The 24,537-nt window shown below is 35.6% G+C and overlaps 1 protein-coding gene across 1 annotated transcript in view; it reads right to left on the reverse strand.

The window, feature by feature from the left end:
* Window positions 1-24,537, reverse strand: part of LOC132202324 (uncharacterized) — a 57,386-nt gene that overhangs the window by 3,399 nt on the left and 29,450 nt on the right. The window contains exons 4-9 of the mRNA XM_059629167.1: window positions 22,604-22,753; window positions 2,995-3,083; window positions 2,330-2,582; window positions 2,027-2,273; window positions 898-1,452; window positions 61-527 (exon numbers count right to left, since the gene is read on the reverse strand). Of these exons, the coding sequence (XP_059485150.1) occupies window positions 61-527; window positions 898-1,452; window positions 2,027-2,273; window positions 2,330-2,582; window positions 2,995-3,083; window positions 22,604-22,753 (1,761 nt within the window). The remainder of the gene's footprint in view (window positions 1-60; window positions 528-897; window positions 1,453-2,026; window positions 2,274-2,329; window positions 2,583-2,994; window positions 3,084-22,603; window positions 22,754-24,537) is intronic.

Consider the following 24,537-nt stretch of genomic DNA (forward strand, 5'->3'; position numbering starts at 1 on the left):
TTTATTCTACTCATGCAATGAAAATTAAATTTGATTAAAATTGAAGGCTGTTTTTTTTACCTCATCCCAGCTGAAGTCACTGCCTCCCAAACTGGAAATGTCCTCTGAGCTGTCCGTGTAAATGGACGAGGACCGCTTTGCAGAAAAGTGGGATCTGCTGCTGCCAGCGCTGGACCCGAGTCCCAGACTCGAGTACTCGTCCAGCAGGTCTTGCCACTCGGACAGTCCTCCAGAAGAGGAGAGACAGCCGAGGGCTGCGGCCACTGACTCGTCCAGGGACGCCTGGCAATCGGGGCTGAGGTCGGAGGTGCTGGTGCCCTCGCCCACGCTGAAGAATCCGGACTCACAGGAGCCTCTTCTCCTTAGCAGGGGGTAGCCCACAGTGTCCACACACCGCTCGTCCAGAATGTTGGTAGTCGAGTTGCAGATGCGCTGCTGCATGAGGAGTGGATGTGGCGCCAAAGGGGTGTTTGGCGTTTGGCGCAACGAACCCTTTCCCATTGGCTGCTGCGAACTTCTCGTACGGCCTAAATGATAAAAAATTTACAATTAGATTATTTTCAACAAGGATTATAATTTAAAAGAAAAAATATATGAATATTCGAATCACCTGCATTGAAAAATAAAAACACCAAATGTGAATATATTGGAATTTTTATGGTGCTTTAATTTAAAATCAGCTTTTCAGAGTCATTTATTGTTTAGCAGTAAAAACAATCAAAATATATTACATGAGAACCGTAAAAATTAAAAATTTCTTCCAATTTGGATCTTAAAAAACAAATTCCAATAACCTGTAGTAATTAAATTAGTTTTGATTTTACTTCTTGAACGTTCTTACTCAATTTGTTCAAAGTGGCAATTTTCTGCAACTCAGTCAACTTCTAGTTTTCTTACCAGCAAACAGTGGATGGGCAAATAACGAGGGTGCCGTTTTTCTCGTCGACAGGCCAGCCTGGCCATTGACAGCCTCGACGGTCTGTCTGCCGTCCGAGGCAGAAAACTTCCTCCTGACGGCCGTTGGGGACGACGGTAGTGACAAAGTCTGCTTGCCCACTTTCGACTTCTTGAGCGTCGAAGCGGCCGCAGTCCGCGTGTCCTCGTTGGCCATCAGGGCCTCAAAAAAGGCCGAAGGCAGCTCAAAGCAGGAAGAAAACAAGTCTCCTTCTCCCCAACCACCACCTTCTTTGGCCCCCGGGAGCAACTTCTTTGCTCCCCTGAATTGAGACAGGGCTGTGAAGGGGTTGATGCTGCCCTGACAGGGTTTGTAGTGAGGGTCTTTGCGGCCCATGCACTCCCCTAGCGTCTGAGGGTTTAGCAAGAGACCGTCGGCGGTCACCTCAGGTGGTGGTGGCGAGTTGAGGTTGCGGTGGAACATGAAATGGCAGCGCGCCTTGTCACTTGGTGTGGGCGACTGTATCACTTCTTCGGATAAGGAACGTCGATGGCTCACTGCCGAATAAGAAACACAAAATTATTATTTGATCCAAATATTCCCTAACAAAATACAACAAATTTTAACACATTGTATACTTATTTTGAGATTTTCAATTTAGCTTGTTTTAATTTATTATCTGATTAATTCAATATTTTGAAATTAAATAATTGCAAATTTTTAATAAAATAAAAATACCACAATCCAAATTACTAAGATTCGGTGTGATCGCAAAAAAGAGCTTCATGTTACCCTGCCATACTTTTAGCCCAATTGGAATCATTAATATTGCCCAATATTGCCATAAAACTCCTTTCTGTGACAAATGAAATTGTTCCTCTCAGACATAGAAAACAAAGAAACAATAAAAATAAGTACCTTTTACATTTCCCGTTGTACATTTAAATAAACGAAGAAAATAATATAGTATATTTTCATTAAAAATTAATTGACCTTTTTCTCACAAATATATAATGAAAAACTGAAGTGAAACAATATAATTAAAAATTGCACATTAATTAATATTTCATAAGTGATAAAAGTGAGAAATGATACACACGATTTTTTGAAAAACAAACATGCACCACTCACATTTTCTAAAGCTTAGTCTTGGCCTCTCAGGCCTGACTTCTGCAATGACCTCTTCGCTGCGCGCGTTTATGCTGCCGATCATCACCCCTGGCGACTTCTCCTTGATCGGACTGACTCTCTTGACTGGGGACGGTGACTTCAGTTCTCGAGTTTCGCCAGTGCTCCTCAACGAGTTCTTGTAGGACTCGATTTGGACCTCAAGCCTCTGGTTAATCTCAGTGAACGGAGGTCTACTCTTTGGTTCATACTGAAAACAACACATTTTTTAATAATGACAACAATATCAAAATAATTTCAACTCACAGTACAACAGGAGAAAGCTAAGGTTAGGAAGTCTGGTGGACACGGGCCGCACATTTCGCCAAAAGCGATGTAGTCCAGTCCAAAGTTTTCAGTCCGGGGCATGACGTCAGGGTCTGCCTCGATTCGGGCGATCAATTCGCACAGGATGATGCCAAAGGAGAAGATGTCCGACCTTTCGTCGTACCACTGGCCCTTCAGGCACTCTGGCGACATCCAGTAGGGAGAGCCGACCGTGGGAAGTCGGTACCTACTCCTGAAAATTAATTTTTTTTTGCACGGTCAGTCAAAGTTTCGAAATGATTTTAAAGGCCTTGCAAAGTTATTCAATTTGAATTCAGAATGGAGTAATTTCATTGTTGAGAAGAATTCTCTAATTGATAATTGACTTGTGGGAAAATTGCACCAGAGATGGTCTGATAGATAAATTCCGGTTGCACAACGGCCGTTTCCACGATTTTTAGTTTTCATGACAAAGCCAAATATTTATTCATAACTCTTCAATTAAAATCGTACTGCACAAATAATGAACGAACGGGGAATGAGCAAAAAAGACAATGCGAAGGCGAGGCGAAAAATTCCCATGGCGATATTAACAAAAGTACAGTTCAAGGAGTTTCCACGTGATAAGAGATGCGACCGGAGATAATTATTTCAGCGGCGATTACCTTGAATCTGGAATCTTGGCAGCCAAGCCGAAGTCTCCAACAACGGCAGTCATTTCGTCCGATTTCTCGTCTCGCTTAATCAGTACGTTCTGAAACAATCAAGAGAGAAAATTATTGACAATGACAGTGAGTTTTTCGCTCAAGATCAGCTTATCTTTTATTGTAAAACCTTGACTTCTACCATTTATTTATAGACGAATTAATTTCAAGACTTTTTTTATTATTAAATTTGCTATTATTAAATCTTAATCTTCAATGATAAAGAAACATTCAAGAAAGAAAATTACAGACAATGACAGTGAATTTTTGCTCAAGATCAGCAGAATAAAGAATAACTTATTTATTATTGTAAAACTTGAATATTTTCAATTAATTATAAACTGTTATTGTCAAGGTCATTTTAATCATTTAATTTATTACCTTGAAAATAAATTTTTAACAGGATTACAGAACCCAAAACTTCTTTAAATAGAAAAATGCATTTTTTTTTCACATTTAAGAGATTTAAGATTCGAACTGCAAGATGATTCGTGAAATTTTCAACAAAATTTTCGCAGGTCATTTGGCGCGTTAATGTAGCTGTACATTTGCCTAAATGTGTGTGAGTGCACGTCGGCCACATGCTTTTCTCCGCAAATCACACATTGATTGGTTGCATAACGGGGCACCGTATTTGATCAAATTGTCGGTGATTTTGCACGGACGGGTGGCCATACAGTCACTTGATTACCGCTAAAGGATATGCACGCACCGCGCAGCTGATGCAAGAGAATTAAGAAGACGTGATTCAGCAGTTGCCAGAATCCCTCGGTCCAGCACCTGTCACGAGTGGAAAGAAAAGAGAATGACGATTTTGATCAAATGTGTGCCTCCGAGATGCGAAAGAAAGAAAAGAAAAAGAAACTGGAGCCGTCGGCGGACGCAGAAATGCGCAGATTAGAGGAAGAAAGCTGGACCAGAAGCTGCCGCCGAGTTTCTCTTTCTCTCCTTTTCATCCCGAATTGTTACATTATTCGCTCTTTCTCCTTCTTTTCAATTTGTATAAAGCCATTCAGCCGGCTAATGGTCTGTCATTATGCTCTTATTCTCATGAGCCGTTTGCTGATTGGATTCGTTTGCGCATTATGTGTGTCAGCAGACAAATCGCGAGCTAAATGAGGAATTAGCTGCCTCAGCGTCAAATTTTGAGCCAAGCAACTCTTCAATTGAGAAAAATTGATACTACTAAATTATCAAATAATTATTCTGAAGAATGCTCTTCGCTTTGTTGTGGAGTAAATTGTAGATTTTAAATCAACTTTTGCAATGCAGAAATGGAATAAAATGGAAATCATAATATGATCCAGTGATTTTATATTATTTATTTAATGTTTTATTTCTAAATAATATTTATTCTAATCTGTAATTAATGTACAAGCAATAAGTAGTAATTGGTAAATATTCTTCCATATTTTCATTTTGAAAATAATATGCATGCGTTCCAAACAGAACTATTTACTTTTGAATGAAGTTCCATGTTGTTGCAAACAGTTCAAAGAATTTATGTTATTAAATGAATTATTTATAAAAGCATTTTGTTATAATTGATTGGATACAATTTTAATATATCATTTTGAAATATAAAAAATATTGCTGTAAAAGAATTTTAAATCATTTAAATATAGTAAAATGATATAAAATATACTTAAATAAAACATTTAGATATAAATTGTTATAAATACATATTTAAAATTTTATTTAGATCACTGCATTACTTTTCTATTTCGACATTTTGCAAATTAGTTTATCACTAAATTATGCAATCCCTATTTTTCCCACTAACCTGCACTTCTTTGACAAATTACACTCAGTTTTCACATAAACATGTTTTATGTGAGGAAAATTACACACTCTGGCGGCCGTTCACTTGCAGAACCCGCATTTATTTAATCCGAGTGCACGTCTCTCCATTAAATAGAGCCTGAATGCATCCATTAATAAATAATCTGGAGCTGCACAAGATCCGCCAGCAAACTCTCTTTCTCGTTTCAAAGCGGCTAATCGCGAGTCGGTGTAAAAGCGCCGCGAGGTCTGCGTGAGCAGCCTGTTGCCTTTTCTTTAATTCTGAAACACGAATGCGAATCGCCAGAACAAAAGAGAAGAACGAGCGTGGGTGCGCACTTGACGTGAGATAAAATTAATTTCTCCGAGAAGTGCATCTCTCGGTGTGCAGGTTGAATTTAAATTTTATCTCTCACGTCCGAACGGAAAAGTAGGAATTCCACGAATGCAACGTGAAGCGGACGAACGAGCTCGCATCGCCGGTCGACAGACGGACGCCGAGTGCGCCGGGCAAAAAATAAATAAATAATACGAAAAGTAGTCGCGCTGCAACAACAAAAGTAGAGAGATGCATTCTCAATCTCATGTGAAAAGCTGTCCACCTGTTCAATCTCTCCGATCCCATCGAACAGAGGAATAGCTGATAAAAGCAGTGGAATAAATAATGATGAAGTGTATTGTAGAAATAAATAGATAGTAAGACTTGACCAGACAATCCAGACATATTCCTGGAAGTAAATATAAAAGGTAGAGGTGCAAATACTGCAAACAATCAATTCGGAGGAATAATCTTGGTCCCTTTTAGGGATTTCTAAATATTAATAATCTCCTAATCAAAACTTAAATTATTATAAAAATTAAAAATAAGTTAATAATTAAATTTAATAAATTGTAAGCATGGCGTGATCTACTGATTTCTATAGCATGAATTTTTGTTGGATGAATATCAACATGAATAATTTCTTCACGTTATGAGGACATTGCCCTTTGTTATTCCAGAGTTTTCCAACATTAAATAGAATTATTAAAATAAATCAATTTTTGAAGCAGCATGAACTAGTTTTCGAACAAAGAAGAGATAAGTGTGTTCTATAAATAAGCTTAGGTGTTAAAATTAAAAAATAAACGTATTGTTCACCAAATAATACCCAGATATTTGTCAATTTTCTGCGAACCCTTTTTGCTTTTAGTCTGCCATTTTTTTCCGTGCGTCACAATAGCGGAATTTTTGCCACGGCAAAATCAGCATTACCTAACTTTGGAAACCTTTATCAGCGCATTATTGTCCGGGGCGTTATCATTTTTCACTTTTTTTTTCAGCCCACAGCGTGAAGAATTTTTCTCTGCAAATCGCAAGCTGCGCGTGTCACCTTGGGCGCTTCTCGATTGCGTAAAGCAGCGTGAACAATATTATATTCCAAATGTACGTAATTGTTATTTGCTTTCGGCTGAAAAAAGGCGGATTCACTATCGCAAATATATGCACGCAGTAAACGCGGAAACGACTTTCGGTCGGCAGCAGGAACAAAAATATATGTATATTTGGTGCGCCTTTCTTGTTTGCTTGAGTGACAATCCGTTTTTTTATTTTCATTCTCGTGCCAAGCAACGACATAAAGGATTTGGTGCGGATAATCGCCTATGTGCGTCGCGAGAAAGCAGCCGACTTTAGAGTAAAGAAAGAGAGATATTTTTGGAACAGGTGGGCCTCAAGGATTTTCGCCAAACTTTGGCAAGGACGGTGGATTAGCAGCATGACTTAGAAAAGTTGCTCTAGGGTAAATAAATTAAATTTTACGTTAAAAGTCGTCAATTTTTGCTCAAAATTCAATAGATTAATTATTGAACAATAATGGAATTTTCAACGAAACTTTTTCAACGGAAATTCACGTCTTTTTAGCGTAAAATTAAATCCGTAAGTTCCAGTTATATAATAAAATAAAATTTTATATTTTTATGAGAATTTCTTACATTAAAAAAATCAGTAAATAAAAATTGTGTGTTCTCAAATTTCCTTGATAAGCGATTTGCGTTCAAAATTGACTAAATAAATTTAAAATTCTTAATTCATATTTTAAAACCAAATTTCTATCAAATATTGTTTTTCCTTTTCTTGCATAGAATTTATTTCAACTCATTTGTTTTTCTCCAAACAAGTCAGAAGAATCAACTGTAAAAAAAAAAATAGAATTTATTTGTTTAGAAAATAAAAGTTTGATAAATAAAGCAGAAGATCTAAAAAAAAAAAATTCATTTTCGTCATATGCAGGTTATTTTTATAAACAGCGCTTAGTTTTGAAACTCCAATACAAATTTAGGTGTTCCAAAAATTTATTTTGGTTTATTGGAACGAAGCCAGTTCTTATATCACGCCTATAAAATAATTAAATTTCCGCCTTAATTATTATTTTGAAAGAATTGGTAAGATCATATAGGATTTATAAATTTTATGCCGATGGAAACAAAATGAAGCATGTGATAACATACCATATTTGGATCCATAACACTTTCACTCTGCACAGTGCGGAAGGATCACATACCACTCACGCTTCCCCGATTGTACGTTGTGATTGTGTTTGGAATTACGTACCGAAGATAATTATGAATGCAGCTAAAAAAAATAATCAATCAACAGCACTCACGCCGATTGAATAATCGCGATAATGAGTTTGAAAACACGCCGCACGCACTCGCTCCACATACTTGAACTTGCTGCACATCATTATGTGATTGATGAGCGTGCATGAGCATAAAATGCATGTCTGCATTCGAATGAATAATAATGAGAGAGTCTCAAGAGGCTTTTCACGCTTGAACGAATGTGGCCCAGCCATATTGCTTCAATTCCATGTGCACAGCCAGACGGTACAGTTATGAATTCAGATGCAGGAGCACGCCGACGCGGTAATTGTAATTATTATGTTCGGCGTTTCGAGTGCTGCTGGGTTATGATTTTGTGCTGATCCGCTCAGGAAGCAAAATCGATCAATAAAAAGAGGCTGACGACAAGTGGAGCGTCGGATTGGTGTGTGTATTTGAGAGATTTAATTAGCGGCTGTCGCCGGTAAATTTAATTGCTTCGTAATTAGTGAGAGAGACGCAAAAGTGGAGCTCGAGGATATTTTTATGTTGATTTAAAAAAAAAAGAATGTGAGGCAATATTACCGCTCGAGCAGGACGGATTTAATGGGAAGTCGCTCGAATTTGACTTGATTTTCACACCCAATTACCTTTAATGAAGTGAAAATGCCAAGGTGATTTCAAGAGGATGTGATGGTTAAATTATAAATAAATATTCCTGCTATAGTCTTTTTTCATTTTCATTTATGATGGTTCTTTTATTAATGGAGGAGTAATAATTATAACACCCTGATGCAGAAATTACAATTAAAAATCAATTTCCTTTGACTAGAATGATAACCACGGTAATTTAAATACAATTTTTGAAGACTTAAAATTAGATTATTTACAGCAATCGTCACTTTATTAACTTTCAAAGTTTTTTATAAGCAACAAATTTGTAATAAAATATAGAAAAATAAATTTTATCTTTAAAATTTCTATAATATTATCATTTAACTTTTAATATAAATAAAATAACCTGAGAATATGATTGAAATGTTTTTATAAGGTTTAACTAATTTTGGCGCAGATTTTCTTATTTTCCTTAATGGTTAAAAACAACCTTATAAAGTCTTAATAATTTTTTATTTATTCGGTTATAAATTAAAACATATTAAAAATATCTTTAATGTTTTCGTAACAATATTATCCATGGTATATATGAAACAAAAATGCTTGTTATGACTTTAACCAAATTAGCAGATTTTTCTCGTATTTCTTTCTGTCTTCCAGTCTAATAAATATGTAAAGTAATATCTCAAATACACAAATAAATAATATTTTTCTGTGATTATACTTGATTAATAAAAGACTATGATTCAGTTCTGACCTCCCGCACTTTAAAAACGATCAATCAGCTCCAGAATGCCATTCGCCGTCATAATCTCGGAATGCTGCATCCTCTAGAAAGAACAAACCGACGAGGTAAACTGGCTCGACGTGCAAAGGGTATCGGATATCATAAGAGAAAAACTAGCGTCGTGGTCGGCGAGTGGCGCGTGCATTTGGCCGGACGCCAGCAGCCGGTGAATTAAGTCTCGTTGAGTGAATGCAATCGGACGGAGAGGAGTCGTCAGTTGGGCTGCATAACTTGGAAGAGCGGGTGGTGGTGCATTTTATAAATATACATATAAGAGGAGTGCACGCGGCCGGCGGCAACGAACGAAAGAAAAGGCGCCGGCGAGCTCGTGTGTCGCAGCCCAGAGTGCATTAGGCAAGGAAGAGAAATAAAGGCTTGCATAATGAAAGTTTCCTCTCTCTCGAAAGACGTTGCGGCTGCGGAGAGTATGAGAAGCAGCAGCTTCTGCCTCAAAAGTGTCGCTTTTGAAAGAGCAAAGGCGCCGCCACATTGCGAAATGTCACCGCAATTTTGTTATGAACGCAGTTGGCGAAAATTGGAATGCGACCAAAGTGCACAGATTAAGGCTTAACTAATTGTTATACGAGTCTGTTAAAATACCATTGGCAATTTTGTTTTGCGGAATTTTAAATTTCAATCCTGTTTTTACAGACCTGCCTGAATTAAATTCAAATAAAATTGTAAAATTTGGCTTTTATTTTCAACACTCGAACAAATAATTTCTAGATATATGTAATATTCATAAGAAAAAATTTGCATCAGGTTAATTTTTCAATTCAATCTAAAAATTCAAAATAAAAATACTTCCTATTTAACTTAAAATTTAATTACAAAAAATGCAAATAAACGTATTAGGTCTTAGCTCGCATAAACAAGAGGTCAAAAAAGCAACATAAGCGCTTAATGACGATGTAATTTTTCGTTTACAATTTTTTGGCACGCGCTGAGCAAACAAATTGTAAGAATTTGCTGATTACAAATGACAATACAAGCGGTGGTATATTTTGAAAATAAAACTCCCATACGTTTCTCAAATCGGGAGAGTGGAAACTGTCCAGAGTTGAAACTGTCCAGGGGTTGAAACCGTCCAAAAGATGGAGGATTTACAAAAAACACACCCTTATATGGGGAGGAGTGAATTGTGAGGGCATGACCAAGAAAAGTGAGAAATGGAATCGTATATAATATATTTTGAGAGGGACAAATAATCGATTGCAATGATGTAATTATTTGTATCTTTTCTCTCAATATTGGACAGTTTCCACCATTGAGTTGAAACTCTCCAGGGTTAGAAGTGGCACCGCTGTCGCTGGACAGTTTCACCTTCTGGGCAGTTTCAACTTGTAAATAATGCTGCTAATTGTTATTTTCCAGTACTGGACAGTTTCCACCGTTGCGTTGAAACTCTCCACGTTTACAAGCGGCAACACTGCCGCTGGACAGTTTCACCTTCTGGAGAGTTTCAACTCTTGACAATTAAATCAATCAGGTATATTTTCTCGGACAGATTCACCACAACGGTTGAAACTGCCCAGCAGTAACCTCTGCAGGAATGATTTAACTTTTATTTTATGTCACATTGATATATCAATAATTTTAAAATAATAAAATAATAAATAATAAAGTTTAAAAGTTCATTTACAGTGAGCTATGATGAACTATTTAAATAAAAACAGAACTCGTTTAGTTTAATTAATAATGATATAATGATTATCATTTTTGTGCAAAAAAGTGCTGTTTAAACATACTTTTTATATTCAAATTTCTTATGGGTTGTAGTCATTTATCAGTTCTCATAAGAATAAGTCTCAATCGCTCAATTTGAGCTGTGCAACCATGGGAAATAAAATTATTTTCTCATAAAAACAGCCAGAAAACAAAAAGACAAGTGCGCAACACATATACCTGGCTCGCGAACAACAAGGCGCCGTGGGGCCGGTGATGGCGGTCAGCTGGGTCACCCGCGGCCGTCTGGGGTCTTTCAATCTCTCTATTGAAAACCCCCAGATTGATCAACATTGTCTCAAATAATCATTGAAAAAGTGCTCTGGCTGACAACTTCTGCAGGTTGTGCGAGAGAAAGAAACACTTTAGTTAACATGGGCCTGCAAGGTGTAAACAGGAATTTTTCTCTTAGCCTGTGATTCAATTCTCTGTTTTAATTAAATAAAATGCGGTTGAGCTCTCATTTAAAAAATTAATGCACCTTCATTCTCACGCAGAGCAGAATCAAATTTAAAACTTCCATATTGGTCAATTATCTAGCGCGGTGTGCAATTTAGCTTTTAGTCGTAATTAAAACAATTTTAATTGCTCTCAAACTTTGATTTTTTTACAATTCGTTTGTCATTTATCTAATTTAAAATATTTAAATTGTCAAACATTTAAAATGCCAAATAAATAAATATAACATTGTTAAAACTCCATAAATATTTATAAAATATTTAATAAATTTGCAATATCTAGCGAATGTGAGAATATTCTTTTGAAATATCGAGTAAATATTTAAATTTATTTATTACATATAAATTTTAAATAATCTCTTTGTTATACTTTTAAAATTCACTTTTTTTCGATTTTTATTAAATTTTTTCGATTAGCATAAAATCTTAAAGTTCAATTATGTAGGTTCCAGATAAAGTTACCTAAAAACTTTTGATACAAAAGTTGATGGTAAAAAGAAAATTGAACCCCTTTTTCAAAAATGAACATTTTATTTTAATTAGGAGCAAAGTTATAAAAATTTGAATTCTCGCTTCCAAGTGATCTAAAATCTCGGCTTCACTCTGCTATAAGCGTACGGCTGCTTTTTCGCGCCGCTAGAATTGGGCGTGACAAATGTATTAATTGCTGATTTCTCATCTCCCATTAAAGCAGTGAGCTCCAAATTTTATGGATGTTTTCATTTTTGCCCTATCTACGTCTACAAATTTTTTGAAAAAATTCGTTGTCAACGCGAGCAAGTTAATAAGAAAAAACTTAAAAAATTAGCATATTTTGCTGAATACTGTACTTTCTTTTGTACCAAAAAATGTTTCAAAAATTCCAGATATGTGGCACATATTTGCGCACAAAATTCTGTTGCAGAGCAATTTATAACCCTTTTTGTTTTTTTAATATTAAATTCGAAGTGAAAAAAAACGCGTCAAAAATGGAAAACTATTGAGCGTGTTATTAAGAAAACTGCTGGTCAGAATTTTACAAACAAAACGTTTACCATTCTAGAATAAACGTCTCTGGATAGTAAAAGAAACTTTTTTCAAAAATTTATCAAATATCCACATTTTTTAATTTTAATGACACTTTAAATATTATGAAAAATTTGAGAAAAACAGGCAAAGTAAAAATATTTATTTAGAATTTAATGATGCACGTTTTATAATTTTGCTGCGTTAAGAACAATTGCAAATAATTAAAAACAGAAATGGATTTTTGCAGCAATCAGCTGATTCCACAGACCGCAGGAGAGACGAAAAAGATTTTTCTTCCTTTTACTGCCTCTCCTGGAAGATCTTTTTCGCTCAGCGCACGAACCCTTGGGCTATTTTTATTGTTTCCTTTGTGTGCGCCTATATGCCTCATCGACTGCATTTCTGGCTCGCTCACAACCTCCCCTTGGAGCAAGAAATAGGTCGCAAACAACAAATTATACAAAGGGTTGAATGAGCTGCTTTGCCACCTTCGCTCAGGCACAACAAAATTACAGATTTCTTACTCAGAGACGTATACAAATTTTGGATACTTCATTTATAATTTAACCTTTATTTGCCGCGGGAGAGAAAATCTACGAGACTATTAATAGTGAACCTAAAGCCCTTCAGTGATTTTTAACTAAACCAATTTATGTAAACGCAACGGAATGTAAAATAATTCACAATAAAGTAATTAATAGGCCTCAGCTTTTTAATTTGAGTGGGATTGAAATCAATCTCGTTTTATTAATAAAAAATATAAGCATGCATAATGTTTTTATGGCAGGTATTTCCCAAACATAAAAATCCAAATTTCTTGTTAAGTTTTCAGAAAACACCACGTTTCACCCTTTTTTGATTATATTCACAATATTAGTTGCAACCTCATATTTATATGGTATTTTCAAATTTTGCTTGTATAAAATTTAATGCTTTATTCATAGTTAAGAAACTGCGTTACGCCCCACCAAGCATCTCCTTTTGACAATACCTGAAACTTTTTGCACCCTGAAGTCCCTGAATAAGCCCGCCCCCGCGTCAGCACCATAAACCATAAGGGATATATGGGAACGAGATCACCCAAATATGTCACCGAAATATCACTCAATTTATATTCTGGGAGTAGCAGAGGGGTGAATCTGTCCAAGAAAATATACCTGATTGATAATAGTCAAGAGTTGAAACTCTCCAGAAGGTGAAACTGTCCAGCGGCAGTGTTGCCGCTTGTAAACGTGGAGAGTTTCAACGCAACGGTGGAAACTGTCCAGTACTGGAAAATAACAATTAGCAGCATTATTTACAAGTTGAAACTGCCCAGAAGGTGAAACTGTCCAGCGACAGCGGTGCCACTTCTAACCCTGGAGAGTTTCAACTCAATGGTGGAAACTGTCCAATATTGAGAGCATTAAAAGATACAAATAATTACATCATTGCAATCGATTATTTGTCCCTCTCAAAATATATTATATACGATTCCATTTCTCACTTTTCTTGGTCATGCCCTCACAATTCACTCCTCCCCATATAAGGGTGTGTTTTTTGTAAATCCTCCATCTTTTGGACGGTTTCAACCCCTGGACAGTTTCAACTCTGGACAGTTTCCTACCACTCTCTCAAATCAATTAAACCCTCTCGTCATTTCACAATGGATTCAAAACCATTAGCTCTTGAATTTTATCTGCGGCGGAACGACACCAAAAGGCAAACTTTGGTAATTAGAAAGGGCGTCTTATCAATTGTGGAAGGGCAGCTGTAATGAACGACCCTATGATAAAACATCGTAACGAGCACCATAGAACTCTGACGCAATCCAAGGCCGATTATCGTTGAATAATTCTTAAATTCATCATCGGATGCATAAGTATGTGACAGGCGTGAGTGCATAAATGTAAAAGTGCATCGAGTGAGTTATGTGAAGAGGAAGAGAGCGACGTCGGCGCCTCCACTTCAAAGGGCGCCCACCACGGCGCCTCCGAGACCTCGGTTCGGCGCTGTCAGTGGTGCTGCCTTGATGTGTCATTTCGCGACGGAAATTGCTGCCATGAGCTTTCTATTGTTCGCGGATTCTACATTTTAAGGGAGTTGCTCTTTGAGATGCCCTCTTGCTGAGAAAAGTTTGAAGTCGCGTTAATTGTTGTGGTTCACATCGCGGAATGCCAAATTGTTAAGAAGATTTTAGAACTATTTAATAAGAATAAAATATCTTAATTGTATTGAAAATTGGCTACAAATATGCCGTTGAACCCCATTGAATGCAATTAATTTTGATTTGATTTTAATAAGATAACTATGAATTTCCTGTGATAGTATAAATACTAAATTTCGAAACTAATTTATGTCAAGTTTTTTTTTTGGCGTTTTGATGCCTGTGCAGTTGTGTATCATGACAATGGAAAAATTTATAAATATATATAAAATATAATTATATTAATAATTGTTGCAAAACAAGAATTAAAAATTAAATATAAATTTTTTTATTAAAAATTTAGTTAAAATGTTTACTAACTGTTACATTAAAAAATTAATAATTAAATAACTTCAAATATATATATGCATTATTTAGCTTCAATTTAATCTCTTTTTGCTTAGCAGCACTAAAAATTGTATGAGCCACTCAGAAGAAATAATCTACTTTTAGAATGATGCAACACAATAATTTTTTAGAGCAAACATCAGAAATGCAAATATTCACTAGGCAGGAAATGGATTCCGGAGCGAGTCAAGTGTGATATGAAAGCACGCGATCCGCGCTCGAGATTAGCAGGGTGCATCTCCTTGATCGCCGTCGGCGGCGGTTGAATTAGAAAGCAGAAATCGGCACTTTGGCGGCAATAATAACCAACCCCTTCTTGGTGCTGCCGCGAACCGAAGCAATAAAACGCTCCACTTATTGGCATCACGCCGCGCCACATCTAACGTGATTCCGGCCTTGTGGGGCGTAAAAATAAACTGCCAATCTGTGATTGCGAACGAGTCGTGCCAATTAATTAGTGAATCGCGCGGAGCAAATTGGTTATTAGCTCAAGATCGAGCTAGGGCTTGCACCGCACGTGCGCGAATTTGCTGCGTTGATTGAGTGCCAGGAATTGCGTCATTTTCAGAGAAGCGGTGCCGCCAACATGTTATATTTTGAAAATAAAAAATAAAGTACTTTGAAATTAAAAGTTATTTAACAAAATTTAATTACTAATTATTTATAATTAAATTAATTCACAACAAAAAAAATTTTGGCAAAAAAAGTTTCCTCCAAGTAAACATTTTACTTCCTTTACACTTTCGAATGAATTTTAAATAATATAATTAAATAAATTTTAAATGGTAAAAATAATAAAATAAAATATAATTTATAAATAAGTTACAATGAAATTTTTTAATTTTTATTTACTTTATTTTGGTAAAATGTTCCAATTTTCCAAAAGTATTGAGTCCATCAAAGTTCATAATCGTTCTGAGAATACAAAATTCATGAGCCTTGATAAATTGATAAGTTTCCCCGCATGGTTCATGTTGAATTTTATTCGGAAGCAAAATTCCTGTGAACATCATAAAATCGTTCTCTCTCCAGTTATCTCTCAAATGTGAAGCGGCGTGCGCGCATATCGTGTCTTCCTAGATTACAAACTCTAGAACAATATTTATTTTCTCACACAAATCCGTACACATTTGAAAACCTTCATGATAAAATCGAGAGATAACCGTACGCGATGTTGTTTCTGCACGAAATCCTATTTATTTTATAAAAAGGCCCAATTTTCCACTCAACTGGCGAATTCCTTCCTCACTAACCTAGAAATTAATTTCACAACCGTTTACTGCTTTTATATGGTTAGAAAAAAATAAATGCAGCTGATAAATCTGCGAGTTTCGAAACACACACTCGCACAGGTGCAGTGACCTGATCAGCAGCTCGTCTTTCTTTCTTTCACTCTACGCCTTGCACAAGGAATCTCGGACTTGTTGTATTTTCCTTTAAAACTCATTTTCACGCTTTTTGAACTTTGCGTGCAGAAGGCGCCGCTCCCACCGCAGAGATGCTCAACGGCAGCAACCGAGTTCATTTATTTTGAGCTGCAGCGAAATAATTAATTGCGCCGCTTCCAGCAACGAGCCGAGACGCGCCGAGAGTGCCAAATTTGAGGCACGAGTTAATACTTAAGACAGAGAGTTCTGCGACCTTAAATAATTCAGTCTATTCAGAGTCTCTCTAGTTTTATTTTTGACATTGGAATTTTAAGTAGCGGAAAATAATTTGGGGCTTATGTAATTGCAACTAATTGCATTTCAATTTTATAATTAATCACATTTTAAATTATAATTTGTTGAAAATCCCAAGCGCATGGCAATTTTAAAAAACTTTGGATTGTGTAAGAAGCTATTTTATTTTTTATTGAAATTATTTTTTAATATTTTTATAATATTCACAAGAAATTAATTGTTTTGATGATTTTTAGATTTAATTTATTTATTATTGGTAATTTTATATTTTGTTGTTTTAAGTGGGGTAAAATTTGATAATATTAGGTTTATTTATGTAATAAATTTTCATTTTATTTTAAAAGAGCAGATTATAAACAAATATTTAAACATTCACACAATATATCAAAATATTATCACACTTAAGGACTCTAATTTTTGTGCCATTGGAAATCATCACAGTAAATGATTGTTAATAGAAAAAATTTAATATTCATTCAAAAGTAAAGAAAGAAGTTAATAGAAAGCAAGAAGCTAACGTTCACGGAGTTAAATTATTTAGCTCACAACTTAGACTTAAATTTCTTGAGAATAGTAGATGGAGTAACAGTATCAAAACTTATTACACAATCAAATGGGGTAAGACAGGGGGGATGCACGTCACCATTTCTGTTCAATTACTCTTTAGCTGATATAAATAATATTCTACGAGATTTGCCAAACGTGAAAGCCATTTATTATGCAGATGATATTGTTTTAACCTCAGAAAAATTAAGTGACTTGAAAATTGCTTTAGCCAGAATGAAAGAATTTTTGTTAAAACGCAGTTTGAAACTTAACTTGGAAAAGTGCAAATTCATGAAATTCAGAAATAAGGGTCTAGGAAAATATGCATTAAGTGACCGCCTAGATTTAGGTGGAATTGAAATAGAGAGAGTTGCTGAGTTTACATATTTAGGAGTTACTTTTCAACCATCAGGAATCTCTTTTGGAAAGCACATTGAAAAAAGAACAAGAGCTGCATTGCTGGCCACTTATAATATACGAGAACTAAAACAATTATCCATTGAAACAGCACACAAGCTATTTGATCTAAAAATTTCCCCAATTGCGTCCTACGGCATTGAAGAAATATGGCCTTTCCTAACAAAGACTGATTTTGAAAATCTTGAAAAAGTCAAAACAAGATATTTAAAAAGAGTTTTAGGACTGTCCAAGTATATTAGATCTAGATTTGTGTATGAATTAGTTGACACTGATCTCTTTGTATCGGACTTACAGGTAAAATATTCTCTAACTGAAACTGAAGCATTCCAGAAATTTTGTATGTCTAAATATTTAAACAAACTTGAGATATGTGATGAGTTCTACGAGACAGAAACTATGAAGAATAAAAATTGGCAATGTGCAATGTTCAGTGATCGCCAAGTGTTTACGAGATTTGCCTGTCACGGGTACCACTATTTATTTTGTAAGAATAAAAATTTTCATTCTCAAGCGACAATAGATTGTGAATGCAAGCACTGCGGTAAGAAATGTTCACAATATCATATTCTTGAATGTAATGAACGTAAACTAAGCCTAAGAGAGGCTGCAAAAATCAAAATTAACTAATTTTGTACTTTGTAATAATTATCGAAACAAGCTTAATTGTAAAATTAATTTTAGGAAGACAAATTAGCTTTAGACACCCGTTGTACACCTAGTTGTGTTCAATAAATACTCTATCTAAAAGTAAAGAAAGTATAGAATTTAGAAGAGGAAACTTTTTCAAATGTTGACGAGTAAATTATACAACTAAATCTTCCTCAATTAAGATCAAATTCAAAGTTGATCACAATCTTGAATGAAGATTGAGTCACCCTGGCAAGTCATGTACAACATTTTGGCATTGATCAGCTCGGCAATTTATCCGTGATGGTGAATCGACTTGTATAGTTGCGCTCTTTTATTATTGGCTCATTGTCAGTGCGGCGCACTCGCTCGTTTTCGGTCAATGCCAAACATCGAAGCCTTTGACAAAAGCTTTTGCCCTGGCGCGACCTTGCACGCGAACATTTATTCAGAGACGATCCCTGCTGGATGGCAATTAGCCATACACCGCGTGTGCAATGCAAATAACTTCCTAGGCCGATTCTGCTGGACTGACTCATCTGCTTTTCAACAATTTTTGCGATCTTCAATAACAGTAGCCATGATTTTCGCGCACTCATGGTCGGTCCTGCATTTCAATTTTCAATTTAAGGTCGTTCGCGAGGGATTGCCCAGGAAGGTCCTTCACCTTGCTCCTCCAAACTGAGCTACGTGCAGGGATGGTGATGAATTTTTATTTCAACCAAGCTGCCCGCGCCTTTTTTGTCGAATGGATTAGCAATTCCGTGAGCGAAATTCCTTCCAAGGTCTTTAACATCATTCAGCATTGCTGCAATGACAGGTTGTTTACCCTGCTTTCACTTGCAGATTGCTTAAAATTAGGTGCAAAACTCTCAAATTAACTGTTTCTCTTGAAAAGTATAAAAACGCAAGGAAGCTGTTCACTAGTTCACTTTTATTTCTTCATAATTTATAATTATACGTGTACGTGAGTTTTCGTTAATCGCTTCTGGTAATTTTAGAGAGGTGAACAACTCCAGCATAATAAATGCAAACCATTTTTAAAGAAATTTTGATCAATGAATTAGGCACATAAAGATCATTCAATCATTGGAATTGATTCTCCCATCTTTTGGATAAATTTAATGAGTTGTATTCAGCAGGCTAAATAGTTATTTAATTAATTTGAATTTATTTTAAATTCGAATGACTCACGTCAATCATTATGAAACTTACAAAAATATTATATATCGATTGCCACATAAAATTTAAAAAAAAACATTATTACAAAATTTAATGGGAAAAAATATACAAACATTTAAAAAGTCTAATGTTAAAAGAATCCTAATTTTATTTAATAAACGTTGCTATATTTTTAATATTTAATTCTCTTTTCTCCTTTTGATAGAAATATTATTTCAAACAGTTCTTGTGCATACATTTTTTACACTGAATTTCACGCACAAAAAAAAGTAATATTCAGCCAATCATAATCGTGAAACAACAAAATAATGCTTTTGTTCATATACAATCGTTCATTTTTTTTATCTCAGTTAAAATATCTCATATGAATAACAAAATGCAACGTTCAATAACTTGTAAATAATCTTCGTTGTTAATAGATTTCCTAACAATTATGAGATGGCTGAATAAATAATAGATAAATTTTTGGTTTATTTTGAATTAAAAAAAAACTCGAGTCAAACATTATGAATCTCGTATAAATATATCAAGCCAAATATTATTGAAATCCCATATTATAAAATTTTAATAATTTTTATTGAATAAAACATAAAAAAATTAAATTTTAAATGTCTTTTAATGTTACAAATAAAGGTAAAAGAAATTCTTGTTTTATATTACATTAACGTTTTTTATTTTTTTTATAAAGATGTATTACTATTTCTTCTTTTGATAAAAACATGTTTCTATAGCAATCAGATTTTTTGCACATAACTTTTTTCCTGCTAAATTTCATGCAAAATTACAAATAAATTAGAAAAATTATTTTAAGCTTTTATTGCAGCCAATCATGATCGCAAAACAACGAAATAACATTTATATTCCAACAAAATCTTTCATTTTTTCATCTTGGATATTATTCGTGTGGGGGGAAAGTTTCCGTTTGCTCAATTTCCTCTCGAAAGCAATAAATTAATTTGGTCACTTTGTCTCTCTGACTCTCACTAAAGCTTCCCAAATTAACTCTGCTCGTCCCCTCGACAAACAAGAGCAATAAATTCGGCACGTCGCGCAAAATCAACACCCACACGCGTTGCAACAAAAACTTCTTCATTCCCCTCAATTCCGTCGCAAACAACTTAATCCGTTTCGCCGCTGCACGGCAATTATTTCGATTGTGTTCCTCAGCCGAAAAAAGGCTCCTTAACATTCAAATGCCTGTCCAAAGGAGCACCTTTTTTGTTTTTCGGGTGGGCCGCCCTGCCGGACGGGTGGGTTATTTGGTCGGTGCACCGCTCGCTCGACGCGCATTTCCTCGTGATGTAACTAACGCGCTTCCTGTCTGTGATGCAAATGATGCTCCAACGAGCAATGAACAGCGAGCCTTTATTTTTGCGTGCGCAATTATCTAACGACAAGGCCACCGAGCCATTAGTCAGCCTTCGAACACGTGTTTTATATTCACATCAATTTGCTTTTAAGCACCAGGCCATTTCATTTGTTTGAACAAAACTTTTCTTTAAATACTGCTTAATCTTCTTGATCGAAAAAACCATCTGGATTTTAAATTAAACACGTTGATATATTTCAAAACAAAATTTTTTCAATAATTGTTAATGTACGTGTTTCTTAAATAAATGTTATATTAATTAATTTCACTTAATGTATTGCTGGTATTTCAAGTGTTTAATTTATAAAACATTTTTACGTGGCTTGACAGTTTTGGGAGAAAAACTAGACTTGAAAGAATGGAATAAATATATTAAAATTTTTATTTTTATTTCAGACATTGATTTTTAAATGACCTTAAAATTATCTTTTTGCGTCTTAATGTTTGTTGCATAAAATTTTTGAAATACAAACATAAAATCGTCCAGCTGTACAAACGATGATGCATTGTGCACGCGCCCAAGAGGGAAAGTACAAAATAACAAATAGCTCGTCCTCATAATGGAAGGAAAAGTGATTGGCACGCTCGGCAATGCACTTTTGTGAAAAATCATTGTTCTGTTTATTTATTACATTATAATAATCATAAAGCAGCAGACAGCTTTTATTTTATTGTTCGGCGGCACGCGAGCTCGCGAGACCAATAATTATACTCGCATATGCACTTGTTTCTTTTTTTCCTCCATCCATTCACAGAAGCAGGTACGCGAAAAAGTCATTATTCCGCTCAGTGGTATTTGAAAATCGCGCACTTTCCTTGTTGTTTTTATTTTTATGGGAGATTGAACTGCGGGCGATAAAATCTAAATTTTTTTCGGCTGCACTCGCCGTCAAATTAGAACAATAATATTATTGTGCCGTCGTCACGAGAGAGGAAAAATCGTTGTGAATGGAGAGTGGCCAGTTGTGAGTATAAACAAATAGCGGACCGACGGCTAATTTGGCCCAGTTTTTTAGCTCCGGGGGTGGTCCGTATGAATGCGGCAAATAAATAATAAAATTATACGCACCGAAAGCCGTGTGTGCTTTAAAAGCAAACCGCCCACCTTTTACCGGTCCACAAAAGTGGCGAAAACAACCGGCACTGGCTGGTGATATAGAAAGGAACAAATGGCAAAATGATTTGTTGTGGGTATCGGATTAAACTTTTATGTCAACACGCCCTTAGATGGATTTCAGACATTTTAGACATTTTATTAAGGATTATAAATGAATGTATGACCAAAGATTTAATTTGAAATATACCAGCTGGAAAAAAATCGTAACTTTTTCTTTAAAAAAAGGTTTACCTCTATAAAAACTTACATGATGAAAATATTGCTTATGATTATTTATTTTGGAATTATAATAAAATTGATTTTAATTTGCAGTTTGAAATAAAAATAAAATAGCACAAATAATATACAGAGATTTACAAAAATAACATTAAAAATTAAATTTAAATGTAATATTTACATTCAAAATAATTTAAAACAATTAATTAATTCCTGAATAATACGGTTTGCCATAATATGACATAATTAACTCGTCCGCTCTCACAATGGAGCGTGAGGTTTTGCTGGTATTAATTTCTTCTTCCATCGCAGCAATTGTGCTGTCGACTCGTTTGCATGCAGGAATTTACGCCTAATGGGATCACCGGTGCGCTCACGCAGCACGCATTGTGTCGTCGAGCGCCAACCAACGTGGGAGGAACGAAAGGATTACTTTACACACTCGCGGCTGCTGCAATAAATTTAAATCTCAGGCGCAGGCGGCGCGCATTAATTTATTGGACGAACCAACTCGCTCGCCGTGAAATGAGAGACACTTCGGACACATCTCGCCTGCCTAACTGTGCTTATTTTGTCACTCTTTGTGGGTATTCTCATTCTGTATGGGAACAACGGACGCGGGTAATAAACTTTGGCGACCATTCTAAACTTCCAAGGCTTGGTGAATTTCAGCCAGATCATTTCTCAGAGAAGTAGAACTCAGAATAGAAAAACGGTGTTTAATTTCAAGGGCACCTTGACCAATTTATTTCTGTTTCAATCTTGTAATATTTTCATAAAGAATAGTTTAATTTTTCTTTCTTAAAGTCAGCGCTGATCTTTAAAATAACAAATTAATTTGGACTATTTAAATTTCTGAAGTTATTTTTTTTTTTGTATATTAAATTTTGACTTATTTTAATATTGAAAAAAATAATTCTTACCTTGGACGTTAGGTCCCTGTGGAAGATGCCTTTGGAATGAAGGTACGCCATCCCTCTGGCCATGTCGTTCGCCAACTTCATCCGCAGAAGGTGGGGTAGTTCTATTTGCCTATTCTGAATCAGCTGCTCCAGGCTGCCTCCATTAATATACTGCAACAACATATTTTTTAATTAAAAAATGACATAATGGTATCACTTGACAGCATGTCATTTAATTTTTTGTACAACGTGAATTAAGAAAAATGGAGCAAGCATGGGAAATTCAGCAGTGGCACCGCCGCATGGGAAACTCGATTTTAATAATCGTAATAACAACATCACGCGGCGCTGCAGTTGTGCGGCTGCTGTCGCAGAAAAACGTGATTTCGTGTTATTAAAACGAAAACTCCTTGCAATAACGTCCGTTCCGTGTGACAAATGGGAAATGGAGAAAAATGTAAATGGTTCGTGCTGCGCTAAATAAGCCACTTCTGCCGAGAGAGTCTTTAAATATTTAGGTTAACTGCCGAGCTGAAAGAATTAGCTCCTGTACGAACACCTTGAGAAAAATAAAATCAAGAATGAAAATAAATTTCTATAAACATTTCTCTTTCAAAACCACTCTTCTGGCAATTTCAATTGGCCAACACCCAAGAGAGTTGTGTTTTCATTCAAAAAAGGAATTTCTTTCTGTTTTGCAACAAGGAGCGGCCGGTTTAATAACGATAATTACAGGATTTGCATAAGAACGGTGGACGCACTCTGGTGGAATTAGCGGCGTGAGTCAGCCGTGAAACCGCCGTGTCTGCACCGAAATAGCCCCTCGTCGCTCAAGCGAAATGTGAAAATCCCTCTCTCCACATATAATAACAGTGTCGAGAACCAAAATTTTGAGCTGCACCTCCGCAGCCTGGAGCGCGGCCAACTCCGAATTTGCATCACTCTGAGCCAACAGAATCGTTTTTGAAAAACCGACACGAGGTGCTGAAATATTCCGACCCGGCGGAAAAACAAAAGGATTATTTTTGCGAGCTGCTTATTTCAGTGCCTGAAACCTTCTTTTTATTGTTTTTTTTTTCTGTCGAGAGGTTTTGCTTTGTTTGCATTTCGTCTGAGCTAATTTGTCCCGGCTGAATTAATGCGCAGCAGGAATTTGCAGCTCCTGCTCCACAACAAAGAAAGGGGTGTCTGCCGCCGACACGGGACGCTACTTAATATTTGACTCACGCGCGCCAAAGCGTGATTTTTTCGCAGTCGGAGACGAAATCTCGCCTCTTTCATCTTTATCTCGGAACAACACTTCTTCTTACTCTGTTTTTTATTGCACGTCTCGGTGCTGGAATGTCTCAAGAGCTGGACTCGTGTTTTTACAGTGTCAGAAATGTTATCTTAGATCGCTAATGAGAATTTTTTTCATTTATTCAAAAGTTAGCCTATTGATTTACAATGTTTAATATAAAATAAAAATAAAAATATAACTGAAATTTTTTATCTGTTATGGTTATTGGGTAAAAATAATTTGATAAGAAAATTATACTTTACACTTGTCATTTGGAATAAGACATAAAGATTGGAATTAACTCTTAATTATTTTTCCATAGTCCAGATAACATACCATTATCTTAAATTGACGATCTATAATTTTAATTAAAATGCCTGATAAGAATAATCAGTTGATGATTACAAAAATTAAATTTGTTGATGGAGAATTAGCCAAAATCAATTTAATTTAAGCGAAAAGGAGATGAATTAAAAGAAAGGCAAGCAAATCGGTTTGATGAAAATTTTGACAAGATAATTTTTGCACATTTTTAACGTAATCATTCATCCTGCGCATCTGGTCCGGAAAGTGCAATTTCGGCCAAATTGAGGAAGGAAATCAAGATGTGGGCGCCCTTCCTGTTTATAACTGGGTAATTAAGAAATTTGCGGTCGCGCCAGGCGCGTGTTCAAGC

The sequence above is a fragment of the Neocloeon triangulifer genome, unplaced genomic scaffold, assembly GCF_031216515.1.
Source record: "Neocloeon triangulifer isolate White Clay Creek 2 clone unplaced genomic scaffold, ASM3121651v1 ptg000015l, whole genome shotgun sequence".
NCBI lineage: Eukaryota > Metazoa > Arthropoda > Insecta > Ephemeroptera > Baetidae > Neocloeon > Neocloeon triangulifer.